This window comes from Lonchura striata, chromosome 6 (genome assembly GCF_050655825.1).
Source record: "Lonchura striata isolate lonStrDom1 chromosome 6, ASM5065582v1, whole genome shotgun sequence".
In the NCBI taxonomy this organism is placed as follows: Eukaryota; Metazoa; Chordata; class Aves; order Passeriformes; family Estrildidae; genus Lonchura; species Lonchura striata.
The window spans coordinates 2,770,629-2,798,257 of NC_140708.1; the positions used below are offsets into that span (position 1 = coordinate 2,770,629).

Consider the following 27,629-nt stretch of genomic DNA (forward strand, 5'->3'; position numbering starts at 1 on the left):
AATAAAACCCCAACACTCCAAGCATTTAATTGTATTTGTATTATGCATTTTGGGGACAGAATTGGAAGAGAAATAATGATCTTCTAATGAGCACACTTCTGATAATCCGTACCATTGATAAGACACAGAAATCAGTGCTTCATGAAGCTTCTTGACAAAAAGTGAATAAAGATGCTGTCTGTATTTGTCCAGCTCAATGCCACTTACATGGAGATGCTTATTTCGCTCAATTTGGATGATGAAAATTAATTTTATTATTTTTTCCATGTTCTTGTTGGAAATACATTTCCATGCATCCTGTTAAATTTCTGAATTAATTTGCAGATCTAAACCTGTCACTATTGGAACCTGCTTTTTGCAGCTCTTGATGGGGCTGTTTGTTTATTCTCTTCAGAAGGCCAAAAGAGATCCTTCAGAGAGGATCAAACACATTTTTACCTTCCTACATATCCAGGAATGGTAGCAACAGTCCAGTTAATGGCTTTTTGATGTTTAAATTGTAATAAAGTGCAGCATGGAAGCATCTAAGCAAGTTATCATGGATTTTTTTGGTGCAGAAAAATTTCTCTTGTAGTTTTTTTTACTGTAGCCATATTTACTTCACACTTTGCCAAGCGTGTGACACAGGCAGGACTGAAATTTAACAATAAATACAATAAACTGAACTTTATTCCAGGCTGCTGAACAAAGTATTTGACAAAAGTAATTCTGAACTGGCCAGACTCCTCAAGAATACAGGGAGGACATAACAGAATTAAACCAACCTGCTCATGTTTAGCTGATTGCAAGTAACAATTCTTTGTTTGTTTCTTTCTTTGCTTTTAAGAGTCCCAGGGTAAGGACAGAAAAGCTTTTGTGGTCTGCTTTATTGCAATAAAATTAAATGCATTGAGAACAAACTTCTGACAAAGTTTTAAATGAGTAAAAATGTAATGGCATAAATAAAGTAATTCTTAATTGTTTTGTAGGTAATAGACATCAGAAGCACAGGAAAGTTTTTAATCTTGATAAAACAGAGACATTTTTTTCAGTTAGAGCAATTGAGCGAGTCCCCATCCCTGGAAGTTCTTCAGACACAGCTGGAAAACCCCACCTAGGCTTTGTTTTCCACAAAAGGTGGCACCGGGTGAAGGTTTGAGGTCCCACCAGCCTGGGGTGATCTGTGATCATCCCATAAAAAAAAAAAGATGCAATTCACCTGGCCCAGGAAGCACAAGAACAGTCTGCTTTCATTTTAAGGGTTCCTCTTTTCTTACCCAGTCTGACTTGGATTCAAGCCCTCGGCACCTTCAGGAAGGCCCTGGCTTTGTTTTTCAGGTGTTTTGGGTTTGACTGCACACACACAAAAGATTTCTCAGCTCCCTCCTTACAGTCTTGGGGTAGCCCGGCCACACGAAAGCCAAGTAAAGGTACATCTGTAGACAGGCAATGAAGAAGAGCAATGAGAAGAAAAATCCTGACCACCTTTAAAACCTCAGTTCCATTGCTTGAGGAGCAGATGGAGAGCTGAGAACCCATTTCCCTTCCACCCCTGCCTGCACTGCTCAGCCCCTGCCCAGAGCAGAGCCCAGGCTCTGCCATCTGCAGGACAGACAGACAGACAGACAGCTCCTGGTGCAGGACAGCTTTAACTCCCACGTACAGGAGGAGCAGGGAGCATCTGTGTGCAGCAAGAGCCAGGGAAGGTCTCTGCAGCGAGACACAGCGAAGGACACCGCTACAACTGGTTTCTGCTCGGTTGCTCAGGTGCAACAGCACTTGCATGTTCAGGGAATACTTCCTGTGTTCTCTGGGGGTCCCAAAGCCTCTGCACCTGACAGGCTTGCTGTGAGCACTCTACACACAGCACCCCTGGGGTTCCTCTCTTTTTTTAAAGTTTTTGTGAGTACCTACCCCAGGCAGAGCTGTGGACCAAAGAGGATTGTTATGCAGGGACACACTTGAACCACTTACAGTCTCTTACCCTCAAGAACAAGATAATTTGCAACAGCACAAAAAATCAACAAATCCCACCCTTAAAATCTGTAGGAGCCATAATCCAGTTGAGTCCTCACAAGGGCTTACAGTGCTTCATTTCCTGAAGAGATTCCTCAAATGAAGGGAGGCAGTCATCCTCATGCAAAAAGATTCTATGTGTAAAACAAAGTGGTCACAAGAAACTCAGCTGCTGACTTCTTACACACAGGAAACAAAGGTTTTGCTGTTCGGAGCTGAAAAAAAGGCTGTCATGCCTCTAGCAGCAATTTAGGACTCCAAGATCAAACAGCATGAAAAGATTACCCAGTTATGTTACAAATGGAGATGGACGTGTGGTACAGCAGAATTGCTGAGTAATATTTGGCCTGGTGTAAAAAGGCATGGACATTTTCAAGAACTCAAGCTCTAAGAATGTAAGGATTTTGTATTAGTGGTATGCATCATAAAAGAGTATCCAGAAATAAACAGACTGGACATGGAATTGGAGGCCCATCTTGGGAATTGTGATCCAGCCAATGGTTATTGAAATAGCTGGGTTTAAATTTCCACATTTTAAATAGTTTTTCAGTTTGTCTAAGATTAAAAACACAGATGGAGTTTGCTGGTATTTTATTTTAGGCTATATAGGCCACATCCTGAACTAAAACACTGATTGAAGCATTACCTTGCTTGTGTTTAAACATTTGAATATGTTGCTTCTTCTGATATACAGAGTGCACAGAAACCCCAGTATTTTGATGAATATCCTTCTGAATGTAAACGAATATCTTTGTTAAATATTAACTATCAACAGCAGTAACCAACATTAGCATTGTTGAATGTTCTATGATATGTAGCAGTGCAGGACTACTACAGAAAACTTAACTGTATCATCAGCCAAAAAGCTTATTTTGCAGTTTAATTAATTGTTAACACCATTTTAGTAGGCATTGCAATCTAAGGCTTAGGAATTTAAAAGCAACCAACAGTACTGCATGAACATTCTATTGCCTTGTATAATGTACATCAGGAATCCAGGGTATTAAAGAAGCACCAAAGCCAGCTCCAGGCAGTGAGCTGACTTTTGGCAGCAGGGATGCCAGGGCAGGTAAATCAGGTTCGGTTGTGCTGCCACAAGCAGAGGTGGAGCCATGCTTTAATGGCTCTGTGTAACACGCTCCAGCCCTGACTGGGAGCACCCTGCCCGGTGGGAAGCCGGGGGAGGCCGGGGCAGGGGGCCAGTACCTCAGAAGGACCTGGGAAACAAACGTTCCTCGTGGGTAGCTCTTCCTCAGGAACGAAGCTCTTGGCTCTGCCCTAAGGCTTGAAGCGCCTTTCAAAATCCATCTGCTTTCTTAGGACACCTGTGCTGGGGCTCCTGACTCTGCTGTTGAACCCTGAACGTGAGGCTCTGTTAAGAAGGACTGAAAGAGCAGCTCAGGGAGATGCTGCTGTCTAACCCCAGCAGTGATTATCCTCGCAGAGAGCAGCTTACAAAGAGGGTCAAGGCCTCCCTGCTGGATGATCACATCCAACCCCCAGGAATTAGATGTACCACATCACACAATGTAGTTTCTTTCCAGGGCATTAGTGAGCCAGAGGATACCAGAATTTTCTACTCTCTAGGAGATTCTAGTTACCTGGAAGATTATTTTTCTTATTATTTTGCTGCTGCACGTACTGGAGAAGGCAAAGCAGCAAGTATGATCAGAGTTGTATTCCTCCTTTTCTTCAGATCTGAACAACAGGGATTCTGTTTAGTATTGTTGTGCACTACAGTAAAACAGGCTACTGCTGAAGTCTGTTTTGAGAAAAAAACCCAACCATACCCTCTGATTTGCAGCAACTAAAACCTGATAAAAATATTTCCGGTGGCTGGTAGTTAAATGCCACCGTAAATTATTCCCATAAGCTTGCTCTGCCAGACAGGTAGCAAAAAAGAGACCCTGTACAGATGTGTTCACAAATTGCTTTTGTCGTTTTTAATCAGAAAATTAAGTTCAGATTTTCTGGCTGCTTCTCTTGACCTGAGCACAGGTCAGTCCAGCCTGAAGCAGAGGCAGACTGAGAACAGGGACTGGTTTTGTGCCTGTCCCTTTCCAGTGCAGAACCTGCTGACCTTTTGGGTGAAAGCCCTGTAGGTGCTATTGATAATTAGCAAATACACTTCTACACATGATAGTGGTTATTATTGCTAAGAGCAGGAAAGAAAAATTAGACGAGTAAGTGCAAAATAGAAGTATAAAATTTATTTAAAACCACCCACAAAGTTCTGTGTAATCAGGAATGATACAATTTGTAATAGTCTTTTTAAAAACTCATGACAAGATTTAAAATATATTTTCAATTACAGTATTCATTTAGCCTTATTCAGTTAGAACAATAAAAAAAAAAGAAAGTTTACGTTCTAAACTGATGAGACACACAAGAAAAATAGAACAGAACAGACAATTTCCACAACGACAATTTTTACATGTATGTTTCAATACTAGTATCAACATTTCAATGCATTTTGCTACATAAACATGAAATCATGTACAACAACTGCTTGCACCAAAAAACATAGCTTAATTAGATCTTTCAAGTAACATGCAGTCACAACTCACAAGTCTTCAAGTACTGCTGGTAAGGGTTCCCTTGTCTGCAAAGAAGATTTTAAGGTTCAGTTTCTGAGCTAGCATAACTCTGCCAGCTCCACCAGCCTCAGGGAGCTATGCTCAGTTATACTAGGAAAGAATCAGGCCCCAAGTATTTTTTTGAGAAAAGAAGTAATTTTTACACTTTTTCCTGTAAATACTGTGACATAATGAAGTGCTTTTTCGTTCTGATTTTTTCTCCCTGTACATCATCTTTTGCTTGAAGATGTTAGCTTTATGTTCCAGATTTCAATACAGTATGTTGGTAACTGGGAATAAAACCTCAAATTCAAAGCTGAAAAATAAATATCAAATGCATCCCAAGGAAAGAAAGACTGAAAAGAAGAAAGAGAGAAGGAAAAAAAAAACAAAACCCATGACTTTTTTTTTCTTTTGCTTTGGCATATTGTTAATCTTTTATCTTCCCAAAGCAGGGAGGAATTCATTAGCCACTGCATTTCAGTACAGCATGTCCCTACATTTTTATGTTCTTTCTTAATGACAGCAAATTCTGACCAGTACTTGTGACCTGGCATGATATTGTCACGTTATGAAGAGCTGTCTCTCCCAAACTGAACAAATAATCGTAGAATAATCCACTGGTAAAGACTGACATGTTTGAATGTTTGCATTGGTTAGAACTGGCTTTCTTTTAGCAGTACTGGGATATTCCATTTGTTCTTCCTGACTACAATTATTTTTTCATTTAGAGGACAAGAGCTTCATGAAGTTCAGCTGCTGCCTTCTGAGTTGCATGCATTAGACAGGCATTTACAAAGCTGGTACAAAATCTGTTCTCATAGGCTCTGCGGTATCACTGCAGTGTAAAAATTTAAGAAGGAAAGAATATTTCCTTTTCCTTTTTTTGAACGAGAAATTTGCATTGCATAACTGCAATGAAGTGGGGGCTGTTGTTTACATAAAACTTCCATGGGCAGCAAGGGGAGCTCTGCAGGACTCAGGCATGCAGAGCAACACCAGGGTTTTCCCTGGCAAGTAGCACCAAAGTCAGGGAAGGCAGAAGGTGTTGGCTTTGTGTCCCCAGACTCACCAGAGTGTGACAACAGCACACAACACTGCACACTCTGCTGGGTGTGAAGTCAGGACAGAAGGGAGTTCAGTAGATTGTCACAACCCCAGTTTATATCATCAAGTAAAAGGGATCCAAGTTATGATAAAGGGTAGCAAGTATTTTAAGAACTACCACAAAAATAGCATTTTTGATAATTTTGTGAGATTTCTGGGCTGGCCATTACCTAGAGGTACAAATCTTTTACCACATTGTCTTTGTAGACAGTGTTGGGCAAAGGACAGCCAATATAAACAAATATTTAAAACCTGGTAAAACCCAAGCAGGTCTCTTTCCAACCTGTATTTCTAAACTAAGAACAATCTGGATGTTACTGGCCAGTACGTGCACAGCAAGGATACCATGAAATTGATTTCAGAGGACTGTACAAATCTGTTTTTATTTATACTACTGACCTTTTATACTCTGATCAGTGTGATGGGATACTCCAAAGGATGTAAGCTAAACTGACATCCATTTAAGGCCCCTTTATCCTTCCAATGCAATGCAAAGGACAGTAGTATAAATGAGAACCAGGGCCTCCCTTCTTACTTTAAGACAGCTCCCAAACCTAGACCCTTCTTCCATTACAATATAATAAAAATACAGATATACATGTAAAATATTGATCAGGTCACAAAACTTTCCACGACAGTATTAAAATGTTCTGTGACAACAACTGCACTACTGAACATCAAAACTAGCAGTTCCCTGGCTCCAGTGCAACAGCACTTCTTTGGAACACAGTTCATCTGCTCTAACTGGTAACTCTGTAGTTTAAGTGCCAAACCTGTCCTCCCTCCATATGCAGTTTTTGAGGTGTACACCTGCACTCTGTGACTTGGTGAGAAATGTCTGTAAGGCGTGCAGAGTGTTGAGAAAAGCACCGTTGGTCAGTCACACCAAAGCAAGTCACCTTCAGTTGTTTAGCACCCCAGCCCTGCATCCACTGCAAGTATGCTGTTGGAAGATTCCTGCATTTGAACAGAAGTGTGTGTGGAAAAATGCCATATACAATGGCCCAGCAGAAGAAAGGAAAATACACTGTCTGGAGGAATTAAGGATACAGCACCAAGAAACATCCTGTACCTTTTAAAACTGAAGCTTAGCAATACATGGCTAAACACCATGAGCAATTGTTGGGATGGTGAACTGGGGAACTGGACTGGAAAAAATCCTAAAATCTTAATTCTCAGAAAGACAAAGAAACAGCAATGCTGACACCTCAATACCCTTTAAAAGGCAGTAACCACCTTAATTATTTTCCTTTCAAACTTCTTCAATTCTGTTTTTGCCACAGAGGAAGAACATCTTTTTTCCAAGCAGTCCTATGTTAGTTCAGGCATTTAACATACATAATACTTGGATATCTCATGAGGACTGATCTAAGATTTAAAGAAGATGTAAAGAAACACTCCTGCTCTTGCAATCATGCAGGGGCTGCAGCAGCTGTCTGATGTGGGAATGGAGCAGAGCTGTTAAATTGTCTCAAAAGACAACATGATACAGAGATGCACTCTGAGAAGGAATGACTTCTTCTCAGGGGATTATGGTTTTATAGTCTTGCAAAGTCTCTTTTGTTTGGCTACTTGCAGACACAAGAACAGACTGTAACAACTACATAAAAAATCTGAAAATTAACTGGAAAACTGATTATTTGATTAAAAAAAAGTAAAAAAAAAACAGTGATTGTGAAAGATTATGAATTGTTCTTCTCTACTGGACTTTTAAAAAAGCCCACCTGTAATATTCTAGGCTCTGTATGAGAAAAAGAGAAGTAAAAGCCCTGTCACACATAGAATATAAGATAAGGAATCAGACTGGTTTGAGTTGGAAGCTCACCTCTTTCCACCCCCCTTCCACTGCTCTAGGTTACTTCAAGCCCTACCCAGCCTGCCCTGGAACACTTCCAGGGATGGGGCACATCCACAAGCTCTCTGGGCAGCTGTTCCAGGGACTGGAATAAATGGATTTTAGGGGGAGCATCCCAAGGAGAACAGCTCCATATGACATTGCAGATTTCCACAGCAAGCAGGACAGCGTGCAGGGGGCTCACGGGCAGGCTGACAGCATTAGTGCTGCTCATGCCCAGTGCTGAAGCAGATCTACAAAGGGAAAAGCTTTTGGGGTAGTTACAAGCACTGAAAGCCTCCAGCAGCTGGTGACAAAGTGAGCCAGCACTAACTGACCACAGCTGATGATCCAGAAAGACCATGGAGAAAGGTGCCCAGAGTATCCAGTGTCACCTGGGCAGAGTAGAAAGTGATACCTACTAATCAACACTAGCCATATTAAGTGTTTTTCAGGGAGACAACACAACATCATGTAGAACTAATTCTTCATTACTTCGTCAAGTATGTGGCAATATTAAAAAGTTTTGCCTGTTCTCTAAAAGAACTGAGAAGGTTTTAACAGGGAAGTAATAAACACAGCATATGTTCAACCACTCCTCAGAGGAAGTGATCCGTCTGTATCCAGAGCCTGATCAGGTTCTGCTATTAGAAATCCTTGGTCTTTCAGGAAACCTCGAATGTAAAACTCCTTCTTTGTTGTAATTATAATTTTGTAGCAACATCCTAAAGCAGAATATAGACAGCTTGTGAAGACTGACTAAACATCAGCTAATCCCAGAAGAGACTGAAACCACTTCCTGAATTGTTAAGAGTAAGTAGCCATATCCTCTAGACTTTTGACACTGGTCACTCTGTTTTAGATTCAAGAAGAATGTAAGCATGTCACAGACTAAATAAAATAAGCTATTGAATTTAAAGTCAGATGGTCCAAAAGACGTGTTAGTATAAAGAAGTACCGTGGCAACTACACGTACACAGAAAGTTGACTCAAAAACCAATTGTACCTTCCCAAATTTGCCTGTGATTTATTTATGCTGTGCAGAGAATCTAAGGTTGGAAAGAACCCTAAAGACCATCGAGTCCAGCCAGCATCCCATCAGCTTTCTGTACTCTCTGTTTTGATGGTGGCCAAGGGCAGCAGGCTGGCCATGGCAGCAGCACTCGCTACCCAGTTTTGTCTACATGTATTGACAATGGGGGACAACTCTCTCCCTCCTTTGGTATATTTTTAAACCTGATTATGCAGCCAGAGACCAAAGGAGAGATTTCTGCCTGTGGAGGAACTGTGGAAAGAGGTGAATTTGTACATAATACCCACAATGAAACACCTCATTGGTTAGAGCCGTGTTGTGACACAGACATTGCAGTGCAGTACCATGGTGTCACAATAATCAGTGGAAAGACATTCCCTCCACACCTCCTCCTCCTGCAAGTCAGATCAAGACCTGATAAAGCAGGAATTCCCCGAAGTGATTGGACTGCTCCTCATCTCTAATTGCTATTGAAGAGCAGAGAGCCACAGCTCACAGATTGGCAGACAGCTTCCACACAAGAAATAAACCGCAATTTTAAGGAGCAGACATCACACAGACCCTAATCTGAATTTCTGTGACCACAGTAAGCCAGAAAGAGTTTGTCCCACACTGACTGAATGTGACTGGTGTTAACATACACAAAGCATGGAAGTGGCCATGCAACTGAGTTTTCATGTATTGGAGAGCACAGCTGTTTAATTCTGATAGCCTAGAAATGACAGGATTTCTATGGAATAGAAATGACAGGATTTCTATGGAAAAGAAACAACCAGATATATAAATTGATTACAAAGCAAATGACTGCTTGATAAATGGAGTTAATTTCAACATTAGAGAAGCTGCATGGGAAGTGAAAGAGCAAGATTGACCTCTGAGTAGGCACAAATGTTGGTCAACTGTTGTCCGTATCCATCCAATTAAATATGGAAATTGCAGGAAAACTTGATGAATAAGCCCTTTGGAGTCAGCAGGGCTGCAGCAGCATGAATAGAACCCAAATTTAATCCACTGTATTCAGTTAATACTGCAATGAAATTAAAAAGGTCCTTAAAAAAACCCATACAGTTGTATGCTAGAAAGAATCTTAAGTACTAGACAATTTGTCATTTACCCTGCTTAACATAAAATGTTGATCAAGATACTACAGTTATTTCCTGTTCTGCATCTAGATGAGCACTGTCATAAGTAACACAAGGACTTTCACCAGCAGTTAAGATTCTTAGAAAGTCCTTAAATAAATCTGAATACAACTGTTACAGGTTGGAAGCTGCAAGTATTTGTAAGTACTTAAGAAGCTTCTTGGATCTTGTGACTGAAGTATTTATAGAAATATTTATTTCTATTTCCTGCAATACACTAGCATGCGAAAAATCAGTAAATTCACTGTTTAATTGGACACAACTCCCCAGGGAGTCACACAGACCTGGTCCTGCAACAAGCCCTGCTCCTCCTCTCCCAGTGGAGGTGGAGTCATGGTACTGGACCCAGTGGACAAAGGGATAAGACACAATTCTCCTGGGAAGTCAGAGGTGTCCTATGTTGGATCATGACAGTTTTTCCTGGCATACTGTAAAAATTGACCCAATGACAAGCACACCCCACTGCCAGCCCACACCTGAATGCGCTGGCTTCTTACCCAGAACATTGTGCCAGCTGATGGAAACCAAATCAAACATGCAGGTCTGACCCAGCCAGCTAGCTTAATTTTTGACCCAGCTCCTAGTCTGGCTATCCAAGAAGGACTTGAGTTAAAACCTAAAAGAAAATTACAAGTGGTTGTGTGGGCTGCAAAGGAAAGAACAGATCCACAGAGTTGAAGATTTAAGAGATAAACACTGTTATAAAATGATAACCTTACTGAAAAAATGCAATTTGTGTACAAAACTGATAAATATCCTGAAGTGTTACAAGAAATAGCACAGAGCTGTAAAAGCAGTAAATAGTTGCATTTTCTATACTGCAGTACAGGCAACAGAAAGGATCAGCTTCTCAAATCACAACCCACTACACGTCCAGCAGGAAGTGGAAGTGGCCAACCTGCCTGGCAGGACATGTTGAAGAAGCAGCTTAGGTGAAAGCCAAAGAAAGAGCACCGTGGGTGATATGTTATTGTATAGATGATATATTTCTCCCATGTAAGTAATATTAATGAAGTAGTAACTGTGAGTTTAGCACCTATCAGTTAATAGTATTAATTATGTTAAGATACACATTTCTTTGCTAGAATTGCCATTTCAAAAACAAAGGTAGACCTGGGCTACCTGTTTGAAGGGATCCTTTTAGATCCACCTTTCAGTGCCTCACTTCTTAGAGGGAAGTTGCTGGTTTTTCAATGGAACATTTTTATCAAGTTTCCATTAAGTTAAATGTGGGCATTTGCAGGAGAAGATTCAAGTAAAAATGATCCACTTTAATGGTATGAACATTTTAAAAGGTAGAGATGGCTCTGTAGCTTACCAATTTTGTGTAGAAAATTTGTCACGTGAGAGTGCTAAATTACAGCATTACAGAAACTGAAGCTGTCAGGCCTATCAGTGAAACCAATAAATGAATCTCTACATGGTGGAACAAGTACATGACTGGAACAGCTATGGAATGTACAGTACTACTGACTGTATGGACAGCTGCAATTCCTACTAGTCTTCGGCTCACCAAAAATAGACAAGTTTTAAAATGGAAATCTAAGGCACACAAAATACCATAATGATTTGATGTATACTGTATATTACATAGTCAATAAGCATAAAACTGCTGGTACAAAACAATGGCATAATATTGGTTCTGTTTCGTCATTATTTACAATCCCTTCAAATCCGCTATTTGATCTAATAGTAAGCTTTGAACTAAAACTTGCAGCATACCTGGTTTTTACAGGCTTTACTTAAAATAGGTAAGATACAAAGAACTGGTTCCATTCCTCCATCCTCTGCCATTAATAGCTTTGTCAATTTGAACAGGAACTGCAGAACTGAACCCAGGATCATTACATAGTGATAGCTACTTCAGACCTGGCTCCAGAAGAGTCTCCTGGATCTACAGCCGCACCAAAGGATTTGTAGCACCAAGGTCCTGACTGGCTCTGTGTGTTCCGAACACCGCGGATGTACTTTTTGTACCAAATGGAAATGGAGTTCTTGCACTTCAGCTCCTCAAGGAAAAAGCACCTTGTCTTTAAATAAAGCAGATCCAGATAGTTCATATTCCTCTATACAGCACCACTACAGTATAATATGATCAAGTATATTATTAATATGTTTTCACACTGGAAAAGTGACTTCATTCTGCCTGCTGGTTCAGGCAGAGGAGGGGACAGCTCTGTCTGTGGGCCTGATCCAGTCCAGGGAGTCCTGGGGTCAGTGCTCCTCCTGCCTCCAGCCAGCTCACATGGAAGAAGTTGCAGGATGAGGTCAGTCCTTAGCTAATGTTGTCATTTGGTGATTTGTTTAAATAAATAAGTTTAAACAAGAAATACATAGGAGAGGAGAATCAGAAAGAAGAGTGGGATGCTACAGTATTTAAAAGCAATGGAGTGTCTATTTTTCCTCTGGTTTAGCAAATTTCGTTTCATGATATGTCACTCTCTCAACAGAAATGAAGATCAGAAATTTCAAGGAAGGATACAACCTTTTCCATGTGAAATGTGCTTCCAAAATTTACAAAACATTTTTGTAAAAATACTGAACTCAAAGTTAGTCAACATTACAGATAGGCTATTCTTAAGAAAAATTTTGCTGCTAAATATTAGAAATTTGATATTGATAGTTTTCCAACACTTCTTTTGTATTTTTCCCAAGTTATTTTTTTCTATCAGAATAGAATGAGTCAACTCTAGGGGGTAACTTTTTATCCCAAAACAATCCTACCCCTGAGGCATTAGGAACATTTGGTTGACATGTTAATTTAGAATGCTGAAAACAAATGGGACTGATGCACTTATTGCTCAAAGAAACCATAACAAATGCTGCCTTTAAAAAAAAAACCAGATAATATTCATAACTCTCAATAGCAACACACGTATTGACCAGACATCTCCTCTTTCATGATTGTACGCTCTCTTGAAAAAGAATAAAAAGGTTCTATAATTCATAACTGTTTGTTTATATGCAAAATAAAATCTTCAGTGAAAAAGGGCAAATTAAAAACAACCACATATGCTATCAGCATACATCTGCAGCTGTAACACCATGGAACTCTGCACAGCAAGAACAAAATAATTTCTTCTGTAGAGTATGCACAAACCTTAGACAATATGATCCTTATACTATACTATTTCAAGTTAATTTTAAAAATAGAAAGTGCTTTTAAAATATATATTTACAGCTTAGAAACAACTTCCAGCCATCATTACCAATAACTTCATTCTACTGACAAATCTAAAGAACAAAATTAGTTGGTTTTCTAAAAGATTTGTCTGTAATTTGGACTACATAGCAATGGTTGGAAGTTGTTAAAGCAATGGCACCATGAAGTAATAATTCAGCTTATTTATTTTTAACTGTTTGATGTGGTTAAGCACCAAGAGCTGTGTAGAGCTATAACTGTATAACTTGATTTAACACCATAAAATGTGAACCTGTTAAAATAGCTATAAATGATTTTTGTAGTAAACAGACGATTTAAAGCACCAAAATATAAATTCCTTAAGGTAATAAACTGAATGATTCAATCAAGGTTAATAACCTAAACAAAATCTTTCTTTAGAATGTATTAAAACTATACAACTTTTTTTTTTTTTTTTTTTGCTTAAAATGTGCTTGAGCACCACCAAATGTTAAAGTCACAGTTTAAGAAGAAATCCCCCCCTTTTGTTTTTACCTCAGCCTTAAAATGGTTGAGATGAGCAAATAGTAAACGACAGGAGACTTGTTGTTGAACAGCACCTTAAAGAAACACCGTGTGACTGCAGAGGGAGGGCCCAGCACAGGACACCTACGCCCAGTGGTTGTAGGGCCCTGCCACCCGTGTCAGGGCGTATGAAGATACTGTGATCACGTTATCCTTGGTTACTGTTAATGCTCTGCGGGATGGAATTTGGTTGAACTCGTTGTCTTCATAAAAAATATCTCTGTTTTCACCTGGTTGCTTTGCTTTTCTGTTGCTAGAGTTCACTTCAGGGCTCTCTGTTCCTAATCGTTCTGCTTCTTTTTCTTTTTCTCTCGCCCTCTCAGCCATCTTTGCTTCCCACATGGCTAAACCATGTTTTGGCTCATTTAAATTTTTGTGTTGGTAAAAAACTAAAGAAATTCTTGTGGGATGATTACGGTTGGGTTTTTTAATTGGTGTGGTAGCATGAAGTTCGCGTCTTGCACATTCAATTAAGATAGAACCATGAGAAGGTGCCACAGCAACCCCACCAATGTCATCATCCAAAAAATTGTGCTCACTGTCTGACCACAATTCCTCAGCCTTTTCTTCAGAGTCAGCCGGGTGTCCCAGTGCACCGTTCTGCTTTTCATCAGCACAGTCCAAGTCACAGATCTGTCCTGGATGGGAGCTGCCCTTTTCCACCGGGCACCCATGGGAACAGTCGGCTGCGGTTCCGACGGCATCCTTTGCCGAAGAGCTTAGCGGGACTGATGAGTCACAAGAGCTGGTCATCTCTGAGGAGGGAGAACTGTCCAACTCAAGTTGACAATTCTGTTGGTCTGGCTGCTGTTCAAGTGTAGTGGGCAGGGGCTCTTTGTGGGCTGGGGGGCCTGGAGCAGTGACCTCAGGAAGAATGGGTGGCACGCCTTTCACTTTATCATTCAGCAGAATTCCAGTATAATCTTTGACTGACACATCAAAGCTCTTGCAATTAACATAAGGTGTCATGTGAGGTTGCTTGGTACTGCATTCAAAATACCCGTAGGGAACTGAAAAATCTTGTTGAATATTAGTCACTGCAGTTAGGCCAGACTTATGTGCGAGAGATGGATAAGGATGTAAACTATCCACCTTAAAGGGGGAGGAAGCCGTGTACTGCTTTAATAAAGAGCAATTTTTAGTAGTGTTTGAAGTATGTTTCATGGCATAAAGATGGCTGGAAGTCTCCATTTTTATTCCAGGTTTTAAAGCATCTGTTTTGTTCCCTAGAAGAAATGCACACCAAAGTGTAAGTACTACTCAATCAATAAAATAGCTCTCTTATATTTTCATACTTGCTTTCTAACATGAAAAATGCACACTGACTACAGATTTTTCAAAGTATTTTTAGCTTTCTACAAGTAGCTCTATGACTGTACATCTCCATATATCACATATATACACATATATTTATCATATATATACACACACACATATATATGTATACACACACACACACACACACATATATATATATATAATAACCTTGCTCAGTTAATGCCTTAACCTTTTCCAGCTGCTGGTATATAAAATAGAAAGGTATTTCACTGAAGGATGCAGAAAATAAACAGATAAAATTAAATAACCACTAATTCCCAATTCACACAGCCCAGTCCTACAAAAATGCTTCCCAGCAGCTGACTGCTAGCCTTCAGTTTTTACATAATTGATGAAATTCAGTATGAAATTCAGGCTGTGAATCAGTCAAAATTCTGACCTGCCTTAACCCCATATTATGATCAAAGGAAAAAGCATATTTATGGCTCCTGTCCATTACAGCAAAAACAGTTACTGAGTTGCAATGACTCATGCATTCCAATAGTGACTCAGAAATTGCCTTTAAAAAAAAAGTCTCTGGCAACATGCTCCAGGTAAATCCATCCTTATAAAATGAATTTTGCGTCCTGTGATTTGGCTGTCTTGCATCTTTCATCTAATTGCATCGTTCTAGCAGATCTCTGTGCAGGCATCCTTGCTCAGTTTCTGCCAGCTCCTTAACCAGTTTCCAGCCATGGCTGCCTACTGCTGGCCCTGACTGGGACCAGGCTCCTCCCACGACAGACTCATCATGGGCTGGTTCAGCCCAGAGCCCATGGGAGTGATGGGAAGAATCCCATCGACCCGGATGGGCTTTGCACCACGCTCTGCCATGGCTTTACACGTGTCTTGCTGGCAGACTGGTACCCCACAGAGAGCTCTTGCTTACTCTCATAGAACACTGTCAGTGTTTTGTCTTTATTCCCTGAACACACAGAATGGTTAATTGTTTTACACAGTGCAGAAGTATTATTCTTTCTTCTACTCTGTCTCCTAGTAATTTATAAATCAGTGATGAATTAAAAACATTCCTCCCACAGGAATGCAGAAAAGTCAAAGTGAGATAATGACAGGCACATAGTTAGTATGCAGAAACTGAACACTGTAAGGGGACATGAGGAGGCTACATCTTTAAAAACCTTTCTATGAAATAAAACACAAAGCATTTAATGACTTTAACAGCCCCCACCTCAGAGCAAGGCCTCTGCCCTAAAGATTTCAAACACAGCATTTGAGAATTGCACTCTCCATCACCTCAGGAGAGAGATGTGTTCTGTGAAAATAAGTTTTAACAACCCTCAGCATTCAATTATGGAAGTGAAGCAAATGGGTTTTATTTGTTTTTAAAAGTTATTCCCCCCCACCTCCCCAAATGAAGATATTCTTTGAAACACATTTACCCGCGTTATTCCTACCCTTAAAAACGCTACACACGTCTGGATGTCTCTCATGAAATAAAATTTAAAATTACAGCAAATGCACTAGTTTTCCTCTCTTCTTCCTAACAGGCTGTGCTTAAATTTTATTTATTTTTCACCTGCTAATCAGAGAATTTAAGTCCATGGCTTCTTCCACCTCTTCCTTCTTTTCTGACTGGCCAGTCCTATCCAACAGCCCTAGCCCTGGAGGGCTGACCCAAGGTGTGTCACAGGTATGGCAGGACAGCCCTGCGGTGCCCATGTGGCACAGGAACCACCACGGCCTCCCTGCCAGACTGCACCGCCCTGCAAGGGACAATCTGCACCGTCACTTGATAAAACCCGGGGCATTTCACACGTCTCTGGCTTCATGCCACTGACAGGGAAGGATCACAGCTCAGATTCTGAGAAAGCCATTATATGCCACAGGAAGTGGAGAACACAGTTCTTGTACTTTAAAGTGACACAAATTAAAGTTGCTTATTTAGGCAAACATTCCAAAAGCATTCTTTCAAGATGGTCAAATTGCCATTATTTGTTAGAATAAGGGAACTTGGAAATACTTCACAGGTGATCACAGACCACCAATAAACTATTTCTGGATGGTCACCTGGGGTTTTCTCTGTCTCATGAGACAACGCTGGCTACAGTGACTCATTAACCCCTAAAATGGAGAATATACAAGTGGTTTATTTTAAAGGGGCTTTTCCCTCCTATCAGATGTGTAAGAGAACACGGAATCAGAACAGACTGGTAGAATTTCCTAAGTATCACTCACCTAAACAATGCAAAGTGTTGCCAAGATTTTCTGGGGCTTCAGTTTTCAGTTTTACTGGTGTTGAATATTTTTTATCTATTAATGGCTGCTTTTCAGTCGGGGTCCTCCTTGTGTCCGGTTTCTTTTTCTTGGTAGCTCTGAGAGGCTCAGCCAACATCCGCACTTCTCTGGGGAACGCTGTGAGCACCTGTATAGCTCCGGCTTTGATCTTGGCTTCCAGGCCCTCTTCAGTGCCAAATTCATCTGTTTGGGAGATCTTGTAGAGAGGCAGCACATGCAGCTGCTCATCGCTCGGAATCACCCCCACTCTCCGGTTGTCCTCCTTGGTTAAGGTACACACCTGGCAGGAGCAGAATGGGTAACAAATAAACCACACACACAAAACATGAATTATGTAACAGCTCAGGCACTCTCCTAGGCTTCACTGCTTACTCCTATTTTATGGCCTCAACACTATGGGGCTTTCTATGGAGCTTTCAAATGCAAACATCTGACAAATAATTGTTTGATCTATGATGACACAGAAAAACTATTACTACATTAAGTACTAAGTACTTAAAGCACTACATCAAGGCACATGTCCTGGATGAGAAAGTGAAACTTCGTCACAGCTCACAGTATCCACAAATATATGCCAACCTAAGTAAATAATCTCAGCTGTAAATATACTGTAAAGTTCCTAAGCATTCTGATTATTTTAATGCATACATACATCACTGATGTTCAGATTAATTTTTAAGGATTACAAAATATGAAAAATTATTATTGCATTAAATAAAGTGTCTATGACTTGGAATTTATTCCATTATTTCAAATTGGTTTTGTTTTTGTTTTGGCTGGTAAATGAGAAGACCCCCAAACCAGCACAAACAGTCACTCATACCGCTTTATATATTTTGCAAATCACACATCTAACTCCCTCCCTCTCTCAGCACTTTAACACACAGCTGTAATTAACTCACCGGACCCAGGAAATGTTCTCTTCGATCACTGCCCTACTTCCTGTTATTCTGAGTTGTGAGATCCTGGAGCCCAGAGCAGAGTGCTGATTATCTCCAGTTTGATGAGCGCACATCAGAAATGTGAATAAATATTCCAACTTATTGCAATTGTTTTCTTGCTGTCATTATAAATGCTGAACGTTTCCAACACTCTGAGTTCCAGCTGTTACCAACACTAACCCATCCCCTTGAAAGCAGTGTTGACACTGGCACTGCGTCCCTGGTGTTATTCCCAAGGGATGGCAACAGCTCCGTGTGCCTGAGCACTGGTACAAACCTTCACCTTCTGCAGCTTTGGCCCTTCCACTCCCAAGTGACTGCTACATGGCTAGGAAGCCATAGGTGGATATGGCTTAGGGAAGCTGCTGTTCCACAGGAGTTACCACCTACACACATAAAGGAACAGGAGCACCATCCAAGGATGAGATGATACTCCCTGAATGGAAGCTTATCATTCCATCATTCTGTAGGCTGAATTTGATTCCTATCATAAACAGTCAATCCAATTTACCAGAATTTTGTCACCATGCCTAACGTTCCAGGGGAGAAGAATGTTTTATTATTTAGGGGATGAAAAAAAACAAACATTTTTTTTATTTTATTTTATAGCACAGCTTTTGCATAAAGGCATCACACAATTTCTAGAAAAATAAAGTTACAAAACCACAAACTAAAAAAATTCTGAACCAAAAAGTGGTGGTTTGGCTTTATCAATAGCTCTATGCAAAGCTTGGCAGTTGCAGAGCAGCAAAAGGAGGAAATCTGAGGGGCAGAGAGAAGGAAGAGCTTTTCAGGAGGCAGTTGGAAGGGATGGAGAGGGGGCTCCAAGGCAGTTAGCAGCTGCTTTGTAGCGCTCACTGAGGTACTCACCTCCTTCTGGGCAGCCTCTGCACTGTGAGGCAGATTTAGAAAAAACAACAAGTTGTTCTGTGAGCAGCATTTGGCACCTTGCTTCCTGTGGGCTACTGCATCCTCAGTCCCACTCCCCCAGGCCCAGCAGCGCTCCCTGGCTCCTGCTCCCGCCCTGCTCTGCCCCAGGCTCGGGGCCACCGCGTCCGGCTCCGCTCACTCCACAGTGACATTGCACAGCTCACAGCAAGAGGGTCAAAACCTCCAAAGACAACTCCATTTCTGCCAAGGGCAGTGACACTTGGCTGAAACTGGCCAGCAGATGCCACATTATTCAGGAAGGATGAGAGAGAGTTGGACAGAGAGCATTATTATATGAGTGATGTTTTTAGAAAGCCCAGTGCACGCTTCCCTGCTAAATTATAAAAAAAAGCAGGAATAAAAGTCAGCATGGAGGGGCCCAGCTCCCACTTGTTTGTATCAGAAAATGGGCAGTGATCTTTTAGAATATCATGTCCCGCTTGTGTCTGGCCCATACACTAGTCTGAAAGAAGTCCTGAGGATTCAATCCACAATATTTATTATTTTGAAAATTGAGGCCCTCATCCAATTTACAATTATAAATTTCCATGCAGAAGCCCTTGTCCCTGTGGAACAAGAAAAATGAAGAACTGTTTTGAGGAACTGAACAAGATGAAGGCTGTACTATATTGACAAAACTATGGTGAAAGTACTGCCAACTCCAGCACACCCTGTATATTAAATACTGACTTCAAATACATATTAGGAAATTAATGTATAGCCAAAATTGTATCCAGATCTGAAGACCAGTGCATCTACAGCCTGAATACCATAACACCAATTTTAATACATATATACTTTCACAGTTAGTGCCCCCTTAATATATTTTAACATAAAAGTGAGGATGCTAGGGCAAACAGATAACTGAAAATAATGATATGAGAAAAACAGCCATAAATTAAGGTAGTACAGATTAACTAATAACTTACAGCTAAAGGTTGTAATTCACCAAATGAGAAATATTTGCTTAAAAAAATACTCCAATATTCAAATCTGTGCAAAATATTCCATTAAGGAACTTAGGAGCCATTACTGAGAAGTGAAAAGCAGTAATCTCCATTGGTACTGACATTGCTGCAAACTGACCAAAATTAAACACAAACATGAGAAAGCCATCAAGTCTGTTAAAGGCCATTTACAGCATGAAGCCGAATATCCTGCTACTCTGCTTTTTCCAGAACAGGCAGCTAAATCATCCAGGAGGCTCAAAGGCCAAAGAAATGTTGGCCAAATGGTGTGTTTAGGTTTCCAATGTGCTTGGTGATCAAACTAGTTACCTATTCTGGGTTTAATGATGTCATGGTAAAAGTTGCATGTTTATGAAACTTGATTATTATTCCCTTCATTTAAACTTAAAATGCACCAGGAACTCAGTGCAATCCCCTCCAGACATCCATCTGTAGCCACACAGCTTCCAATGTGTTATTCTGGGTCTCTTTGATCTGCCTGTGTCCTCTTGAACCTCACATGTAGAAATGATGGAGCCTTTTCCACTGTGTTGTAATAACAGATGTTTTACATTCAAATTTCAGCAGAGCAGTCAAACAGCCTTTCCAAACCTGGGAGATGGAATCAGGTTTCCGACACACCCCTCCCTGTGCAGCTGCAGACACAGTGGGCGACCCTGGGTACTCAGGGACTGCTGCAGCCCTGCACACCATTATGCATAAAACATCTTTGCTTTTCCTTTGCAGCCAAGACAAACCACGTTGTTCTGTTGGTCTGGTCTACCCTGAACTGTTCTGTATGTTGATCAGAACCAGGGAACCCCAAACTTATTTTCCTTTTTGCCCACTTCATGCCCCCAGGCTGTGCCATCAGACAAATGACACAGGTACAGCACAGGAACTGCTCTCTGGGAGCTCACAGGTTAGCAGAGTGAACCTCTCATGTTTTGCCATTTGCACAATATAAAAACCTAACAAATTCTTCCTTTACAGGCTCAGGGGTTCATCTTTCCTCCTACCTGTGATAAGCTGAAGCACCCATTGCAGCACTTGATACTGCTGCAGCTCCCGCAGTGAGCAGAGAGTGCACAATGTGGTGTAAACATGCACAGAAATCCTGCCAGCCTGCAAAGGCCTGGAGCCCTGTGCCAGTGGTGTGATGGGCTGTGCCTGCCAAAATACAGCAATGTATGGCAAAAGCAGAGGGTTTGGGGGTTTTATCTGAACACCAAAGAGTTTGCTGACAGACTGGTGTTTGTCAATACTTAGCTCTACTGCCAGTAATAAATTTCATAATGTAGGTGCCCTCAAAGCATAAATTTATCCTCCACCCCCTCTTCCCAATGTCTGCTGCAGACTGTGTGGTACCAGGGATCAGACAGAACTGCAGCTGGTCTCTCTCCTTCCTCACCCCAGCAACAAGGGCCCCCTGCCCCCTTGGATGAGCAATACCCACATACAAGCTGCAGAACCAGCATTTTTGTCTCCGTCTCTTTTAAGCCCCAAAAAGAACACTGCCAGTGCCTTAAATGGTTTCCCACAGGTATGAAGAACATGACCCTTCACAGCTAATCTGATAAAGAAACAAAAGTACTTACATTTCACAGGATCCATCAATAACTATAAAGCTTTTATTTGTGTTGCTTATTTAGCTACATATCCATAAAGAACATACACCCTAACACTGCAGCTGTAACATACATCAGTGGCCCATAGGAGAATGTTAAGAGATGACAAAAAAATCTAAGTAAAAATGAATGGTATATTTATTGCCTTAAAGGCTCTTTAAAAACTCAATTGCTAGGCAGAAATTATTTTTGCTTCTTTCAGACAAACACATTAGTTTGCATCTCTGTAGAATTGTCATTCTACTACAGAGCAAGCAGGGAGTGTCTGTTTTTAGCTTTCTACCAGAAGCAGTGTAAATTCAGAGCTTGACTCTGCTAGCCAGGAACAATTTTTAGCAACTCAAATCTTCAGTGGTAATCCCCAATTTGTTTAAGTTAAGGTGCACTATTCTCTCTTGTATCTCCAGAGGGCATTTCCAAGACACTCCCACTGCTAACACAAACTTTACAGGATGATTAATTTTCAGAGTCACATACAAATAGTGCAGCTGATCAAACACACATACAGAAAAAAGTGCAAGAATGTTTCAAAATATATTCTTTTAAGTGTACAGTAAATTTATTCCTTACTATTAACCTCATTTGAGTCCTTTGCTGAACTTATGCCTGGTTTAAACCATTTGAATAGACTCTGATTTTCTTTTTTTTGGGTGCCCCATGCAGAATTCCCGATCTACTTGCAGTAAAAGTGATTTACCAATGATGAAGGGAGAAAACAAGAAAGTGTCACAATAAGAGAGCCAGCAGTATTTGCAATTATCACTTACAAGGCATTTACTTTAACCTTTTTAGCCTGGAAGAACTTTTGATTTTAGAAAGATTTTGTGTTCCTGTAAGGAGAAAGGGAAGAAATCTCAACACCACTAACGAGGGCCAAGATGACAAGTACACCGATAATACGGATTTCAAAATGTAAGGTGTGACAAGCAGTTAAAAAAATAAGTGAAAAATAGTAAAGTCATGGATGCTGGAGGTTTTAGTGCAGTGCAAAATGTTCTCATTCTGTTCATTACCACATTATGAGAAAGCAATCTCTGTGAGAACTGTCACCGCAGAATTGTACTTGCACTCAGTACATTTTACAGACAAAATATGTCAAAGTTATGTAAATATCCCCTCCATCATTACGATCAGTGATTTACAAGAAATCATCATGTATTTTAAGCTAATTATGCAGTCACAGAGCACCTTCTGAAATGAGACAGGAATGTAGGAGGTGATGGTATCACATGTACTAATTTCTTTTTGTGTTCTTACCACTAGATTTCCTATGGTATTACCAGACTTGGTTATAAGCCAAAACTAACTAATTTTGATTGTCATGAAAATCTGGACTGAAGCAAGCCCAGAATGTCCTGCCACCTTGTTTGCAAAACCCAACATTTTTTGCTTTAGGCTTCCAATTCATGTGACTGTAACTGTGCACAGACAGGGAACAGCAAACACTGTGTGTCCTGTGACCACAGCCACAGCTCCTCAATGGGGAGGCTGCACAGTCACCACGAGGTAACTCCCAACTCCAATTCACCTTCACAGTGCTCCAATTCAAGCAGGTACACTCAAGTGTTGATACTTACAGCTGTTTCCTATTTACAAACAGCCCCTTGCTGCAAGTATACTAAAATAAAGAGAAATCCTGTCTAAATAAAGAGAACACAGGTATGCAGCATTTATATGTGAGCGAGCTACCCATGCAAACCAGATTGCAAGGCAGAGTTTTCAGCAGTTAGAATCAGTTGGTCACGTTCTGCAAAAATGACAAAATTTGGCAGAACTTGGTAGCAAGTGATATGATAAGCATACAATGACCTTCCACAAGCTGTAATGTTCTATGCTTCTGAGACTTGGAACTACTTGAAAACACACCACATAGAATCCATGAAATATCAACACCAGCAAGGATCATGTGAAGCTGAAATGACAGCAGGTACTAACAGATAAATCCAGTTGTAGAAATATTCCCTAATGCATTCCTCAAAAAAGGTTTCACTGTCTCTCCAGGTGCTTCTGGCCATAACTTATGACTTTTTTTGGGATCCATTATGGCAAAATTTGTAGCAGACTTAGCTGCCATTTCATCTCTAATTTAAGAGGTAATAGAGCACTTAAATTATTCTTTTCAGAACATCTAAACTTCATCAAAAAGCAAATGTAGCTTGCCTGACAAGGAGGTCTCATTTTCAAGTTTAGAATCTTTAACGGCATCAAATTCCTATGCTTCAGAAGCAATTCTGCTATGCATACTTCCAACACTAAGCAAAAATAGTCTATTGAGGACTGGCATTCCTGGTGGATTCCATAGTTGCTTCCACACTTGAAAGAAATGAACGTTTTCTCCCTTTACAAGCACAAAATTAACATTAAACAATTGTACCAGTCATTTCATTGCTGTCACATACAAATGCTCAGTGTTAACTATAGGTGCAAATGCAACACTTTACTGAATCACAGTAACAGAATAATTCAGTTTGCATTTTCAATAAAAGAAAAACTTCTAGAGTAAGCAAAGCTTTTAGATAGAATTTTTCAAGATATACATCCTTTGATAGAAAAGTTTCTCTTGTTACCTGTACTGCTGTACAAGAAGTCACCCTCATTATTCCGAGCACTGTGATGCTTCAGCTGCTCAAAGAATACTGCCAAATTTTTCTGCTTTGACCTTGTCTTTCTTCAACACTATGGTCTTAATTTCTAGAAGATCACTTAATTGAGTAATTTCCAATCAATTTTCTCACTGGCAATCCATCAAGGTATTTCATACAACAGCCACACCAATCTGTGGGTTTTCCATTCACGCTGAGATTTAAAGACTGTAATGGTTAACTGGCTCCACCACAATCTATACTGTCTACTTCCTGACCTGTAACTACATTAACATGAAACCTGCTAAGCACCTAATGCAAGAAAGTGAATTTGATGAGCCTAGGAGAGGTAAGTTACTAATTATTTTGTTTGCTTTAGCTCTTCCTCTACAGAGGTCTGTACAGCTCCTTGGTTGGACAATTATTTGCCTTTAACACCAGCTCTTTCCCAGGAATAACTTATCTGCCCTCTGCCCAGGCCTCTGCAAAGGACCAGGAGTCTTTACAGAATGAAGGTATTTTGTAGGAAGGACCAGTCCCGTCCCCTTCTTGATCTATTATGCAATAAAATTAACTGATGTCCTCTGTAGACAGTAACAAATCTATGCAAATAAGATGGGCATCAATAAATGGCAACAGGCAGTTAATTTTGAAGCAACGTCAAAACCATGATGGAACTGAACCCACAAGCAGCTCCCCGGAGCTCGCAGTCACAGCAGCCAGAGCACAAGCGAAGCGCTGTGTACATACCACGGTGCTGCCGTTGTGCATGTTGTGGGTGTCCTTGTGGGCGTGGGCACAGAAATCGATGCACGCCGTGACGCCGGAGAAGGGCCGGCCGTCCTTGCAGCCCAGCCGGCAGTCGGGGCCCATGTGCTCGTTTTCCACCTGAAAGGAGAACACACTGCAGCCACTGGGCACGGCAGCATGCCTCTGCAACCCCACAGCCACCAACAGCTTCGTGACAGAATCAAGGCAGCCAGGCAGGCTCAGTGATTCCCATTTTCCTATGGAACATCTGTGGCTGGACACCAGCAAGATAATCAGGTCAGTCACAATCCAAATGTCTTGGACAGTAAAAACATTTCATTTATAGTATTCTCTCTAAGCATTTTTCACATTTAAAAATACGGTGCTACTTAAGCACCATAAGTAGCTTAAGTACCTCAAGTAAAGAGGGGCTGTGTATGGAAACCTGCCAAATGCACCGGGATTCACGGCCACCGGGAGGGCTGCAGCTCCACCCAGAACATGCTCTGGGACTGCTCCTTGGATTGAAACTATCAAAGCTGGATCTCACACACCCACCTGGTTCTGGAAAGCTTCTGGAGCGAGCTTCTTATAAACCGGAGCCACATCAGTAGCTAACGTTTGCAAATTATTTTCAAGAAGTTCCTCCTGCAGGGAAAAGCAACATTCAGTGCTGCAGTTAGCTTTGAAAGAATCTCAGCCAGTTTAGAGATGCCCAAAAGGTCAACTTCTACCTCATATTTTATTAAACTGACTTCTGTTCTGCTGCCCTTTGTCGCTAACCGTAAATGTCTGCTTTTGCATGAGTAAAACACCAAAGCTGTTAAACAGAAATCAGCCAAATAACAATAGAGGATACCTGCTAGGTTACAGCAACCCAGCACACAGGGACTAATTTCTGCACCATTTTCCATATGCAGTCAAGGAGTGAGGTATGTTGCACAAAAAAACAGAAATAACATTCAGAGGAGAAAAATTGCACCCCAAGCTGAGTGGGGATGGAAGCCCAGGCTTTCTGTTAATGTTTTGTTTATGGAGCCTCAGCCTATGCAGACACACCATGCAAGAAACTCCTAACAGCATTTATCTTCAGTTCTCAGGTCTTCTCTCATACTGTAGCAGAACTTCCAGCAGAAACATTTGTTAACTATTTTGTTTTTCAGAGGGGCAAAAATCAGGACTTAATGGAAATAACTACTAGATTCAGAAATAATATTCCTTTTTTTAGGTTAATCCATATAAACAGAGAAGTAGTTAGGCGGGCTTCTACAGCAGTGTCATATTTAAGCTCTTATTTGTAGAAACAATCCCTAAATTCTTACCCTAAGCTTTTGCTTTTCCAGGAAAATTACCAAACAACTGGGAAAGCAGAGGGCAGTGACAGACTCCCTAATTTCTTTTCTTCCAAGGACCAAGCTTTGAGAGACAACTGCAGCTTCAGTTTCTCACAGTGCATAGTGGCAAAATGAAGCAAGCTTTAATTTTTTGTTTAAAAAACCCACTTGTCACCACACACTATAAACACCAACATACATAAACACCAGGAGACTTCACTTTTTTCAATGGGCTATTACATTACAAGATGATACTGTATTTTTAACTTGTACTAAACCCAGTTTTATCAGCTGTAAATGGCTACCACAAGATTTTCTGAACCACATTAGCTAATGTATCCTTAATTATCCATCCTACCAGGAGGATACCTACCCTAGGAACCATTCTTTCCTCAGTATATTACACCTTAACCTCATCTCATTCAGCATCAGAAACCTACAGAGAAAATGCATGCATAGAATGCTCCATGCATAGCATTATACAGGGGGAGAACCTAAGCACACAGGCAGTGGCAAAGGACAGAGAAGGAATGGGATCCCTAAAATGGAAGAAAGCCCAATAAATATATTTTCCTATAAATTAAAAGTTTGTAAAACAAACTCCCTCTTGAGACTAGGAGAGCTGGGTTTGGCTGTAGAGCCTCAGGAAGGTGTTCAGAGAGGAGGGCAGAGGGGCAGTGTGCTGTCTGAGACAGAAGCCCCACCTCATGCCCAAATGAGGTTTGTCAGTACCCACAGTGCCATGGACTCCACATGCCTTGGGGGAGACCGGGGGCTTGCACTCATGTGCATGAGAAATACTTCATAAACGCTTTTAGGACAACCAGTCAGGAGCTGGGAGGAGTATGTACCTGCAGTGAATCAAGTGACATCTATCAATAAAGAAGGGATGTTTCACACTGTGTGCACATAGAAAGATTACTGCAGTGTAACTCCAACAGAGAAACTATGTGCCCAACAGTGCCCAAAACATGTCAGCCATGCTAGGAAAAATGTGGTATTTTTACCTAGGAGATCCATAGGGAAGTGGGGTTACACACACCTACAGTCAGAAAAAAAGGCACTTTGGAGTCACCCTGAGAAGTCCCACCAGGCAGTGGTTACCACTTAGAACATTTTTATTCCTACTCCAGGAAAATATTTTCAATGTCAAGTAACTAACATGGTTGGAATTATTTTAGAGGTTTATTACTTCACATAATCCATCACTGTTTTCTGTGCTACCTCAACTTTATGGCATCACTAACACTCTTAAGCAGCAATAATGGTATCATTTCACTGCATTGCAATTTAGTGTGTTCATTCCTTTGAAACTATTTTAAAAAACACGCTGTCCACAGAAAAAAACAATTTATTCTTGGTGACAGAAGGAGCCCAGGCTGTCAGCTGGTCCTACAACAGTGGCAAAACAGTGCAACCCCAACATACAACATTTTCTGTGTCAAGGCAAAAGGCCTGAAACCCTGAGCCGCAAGCTTGGCCCTTAGAATATGGCCTTTACTTCCAAAGAATAAAAATTTCACACAGAGTTACATACTGAGCTAAACTTTA

The 27,629-nt window shown here is 40.8% G+C and overlaps 1 protein-coding gene across 5 annotated transcripts in view; it reads right to left on the reverse strand.

Annotated features, from left to right (window-relative positions):
* Nucleotides 1-4,183: 4,183 nt before the first annotated feature.
* Nucleotides 4,184-27,629, reverse strand: part of TET1 (tet methylcytosine dioxygenase 1) — a 71,728-nt gene continuing 48,282 nt past the window's right edge. For all 5 annotated transcript variants that reach the window (XM_021529063.4, XM_021529060.4, XM_077784787.2 and 2 more), the window contains 4 exons: nt 25,303-25,392; nt 24,745-24,882; nt 16,907-17,246; nt 4,184-14,619 (listed from right to left, as the gene is read on the reverse strand). In XM_021529063.4, the coding sequence (XP_021384738.2) occupies nt 13,478-14,619; nt 16,907-17,246; nt 24,745-24,882; nt 25,303-25,392 (1,710 nt within the window). In that variant the 3' untranslated portion in view covers nt 4,184-13,477. The remainder of the gene's footprint in view (nt 14,620-16,906; nt 17,247-24,744; nt 24,883-25,302; nt 25,393-27,629) is intronic.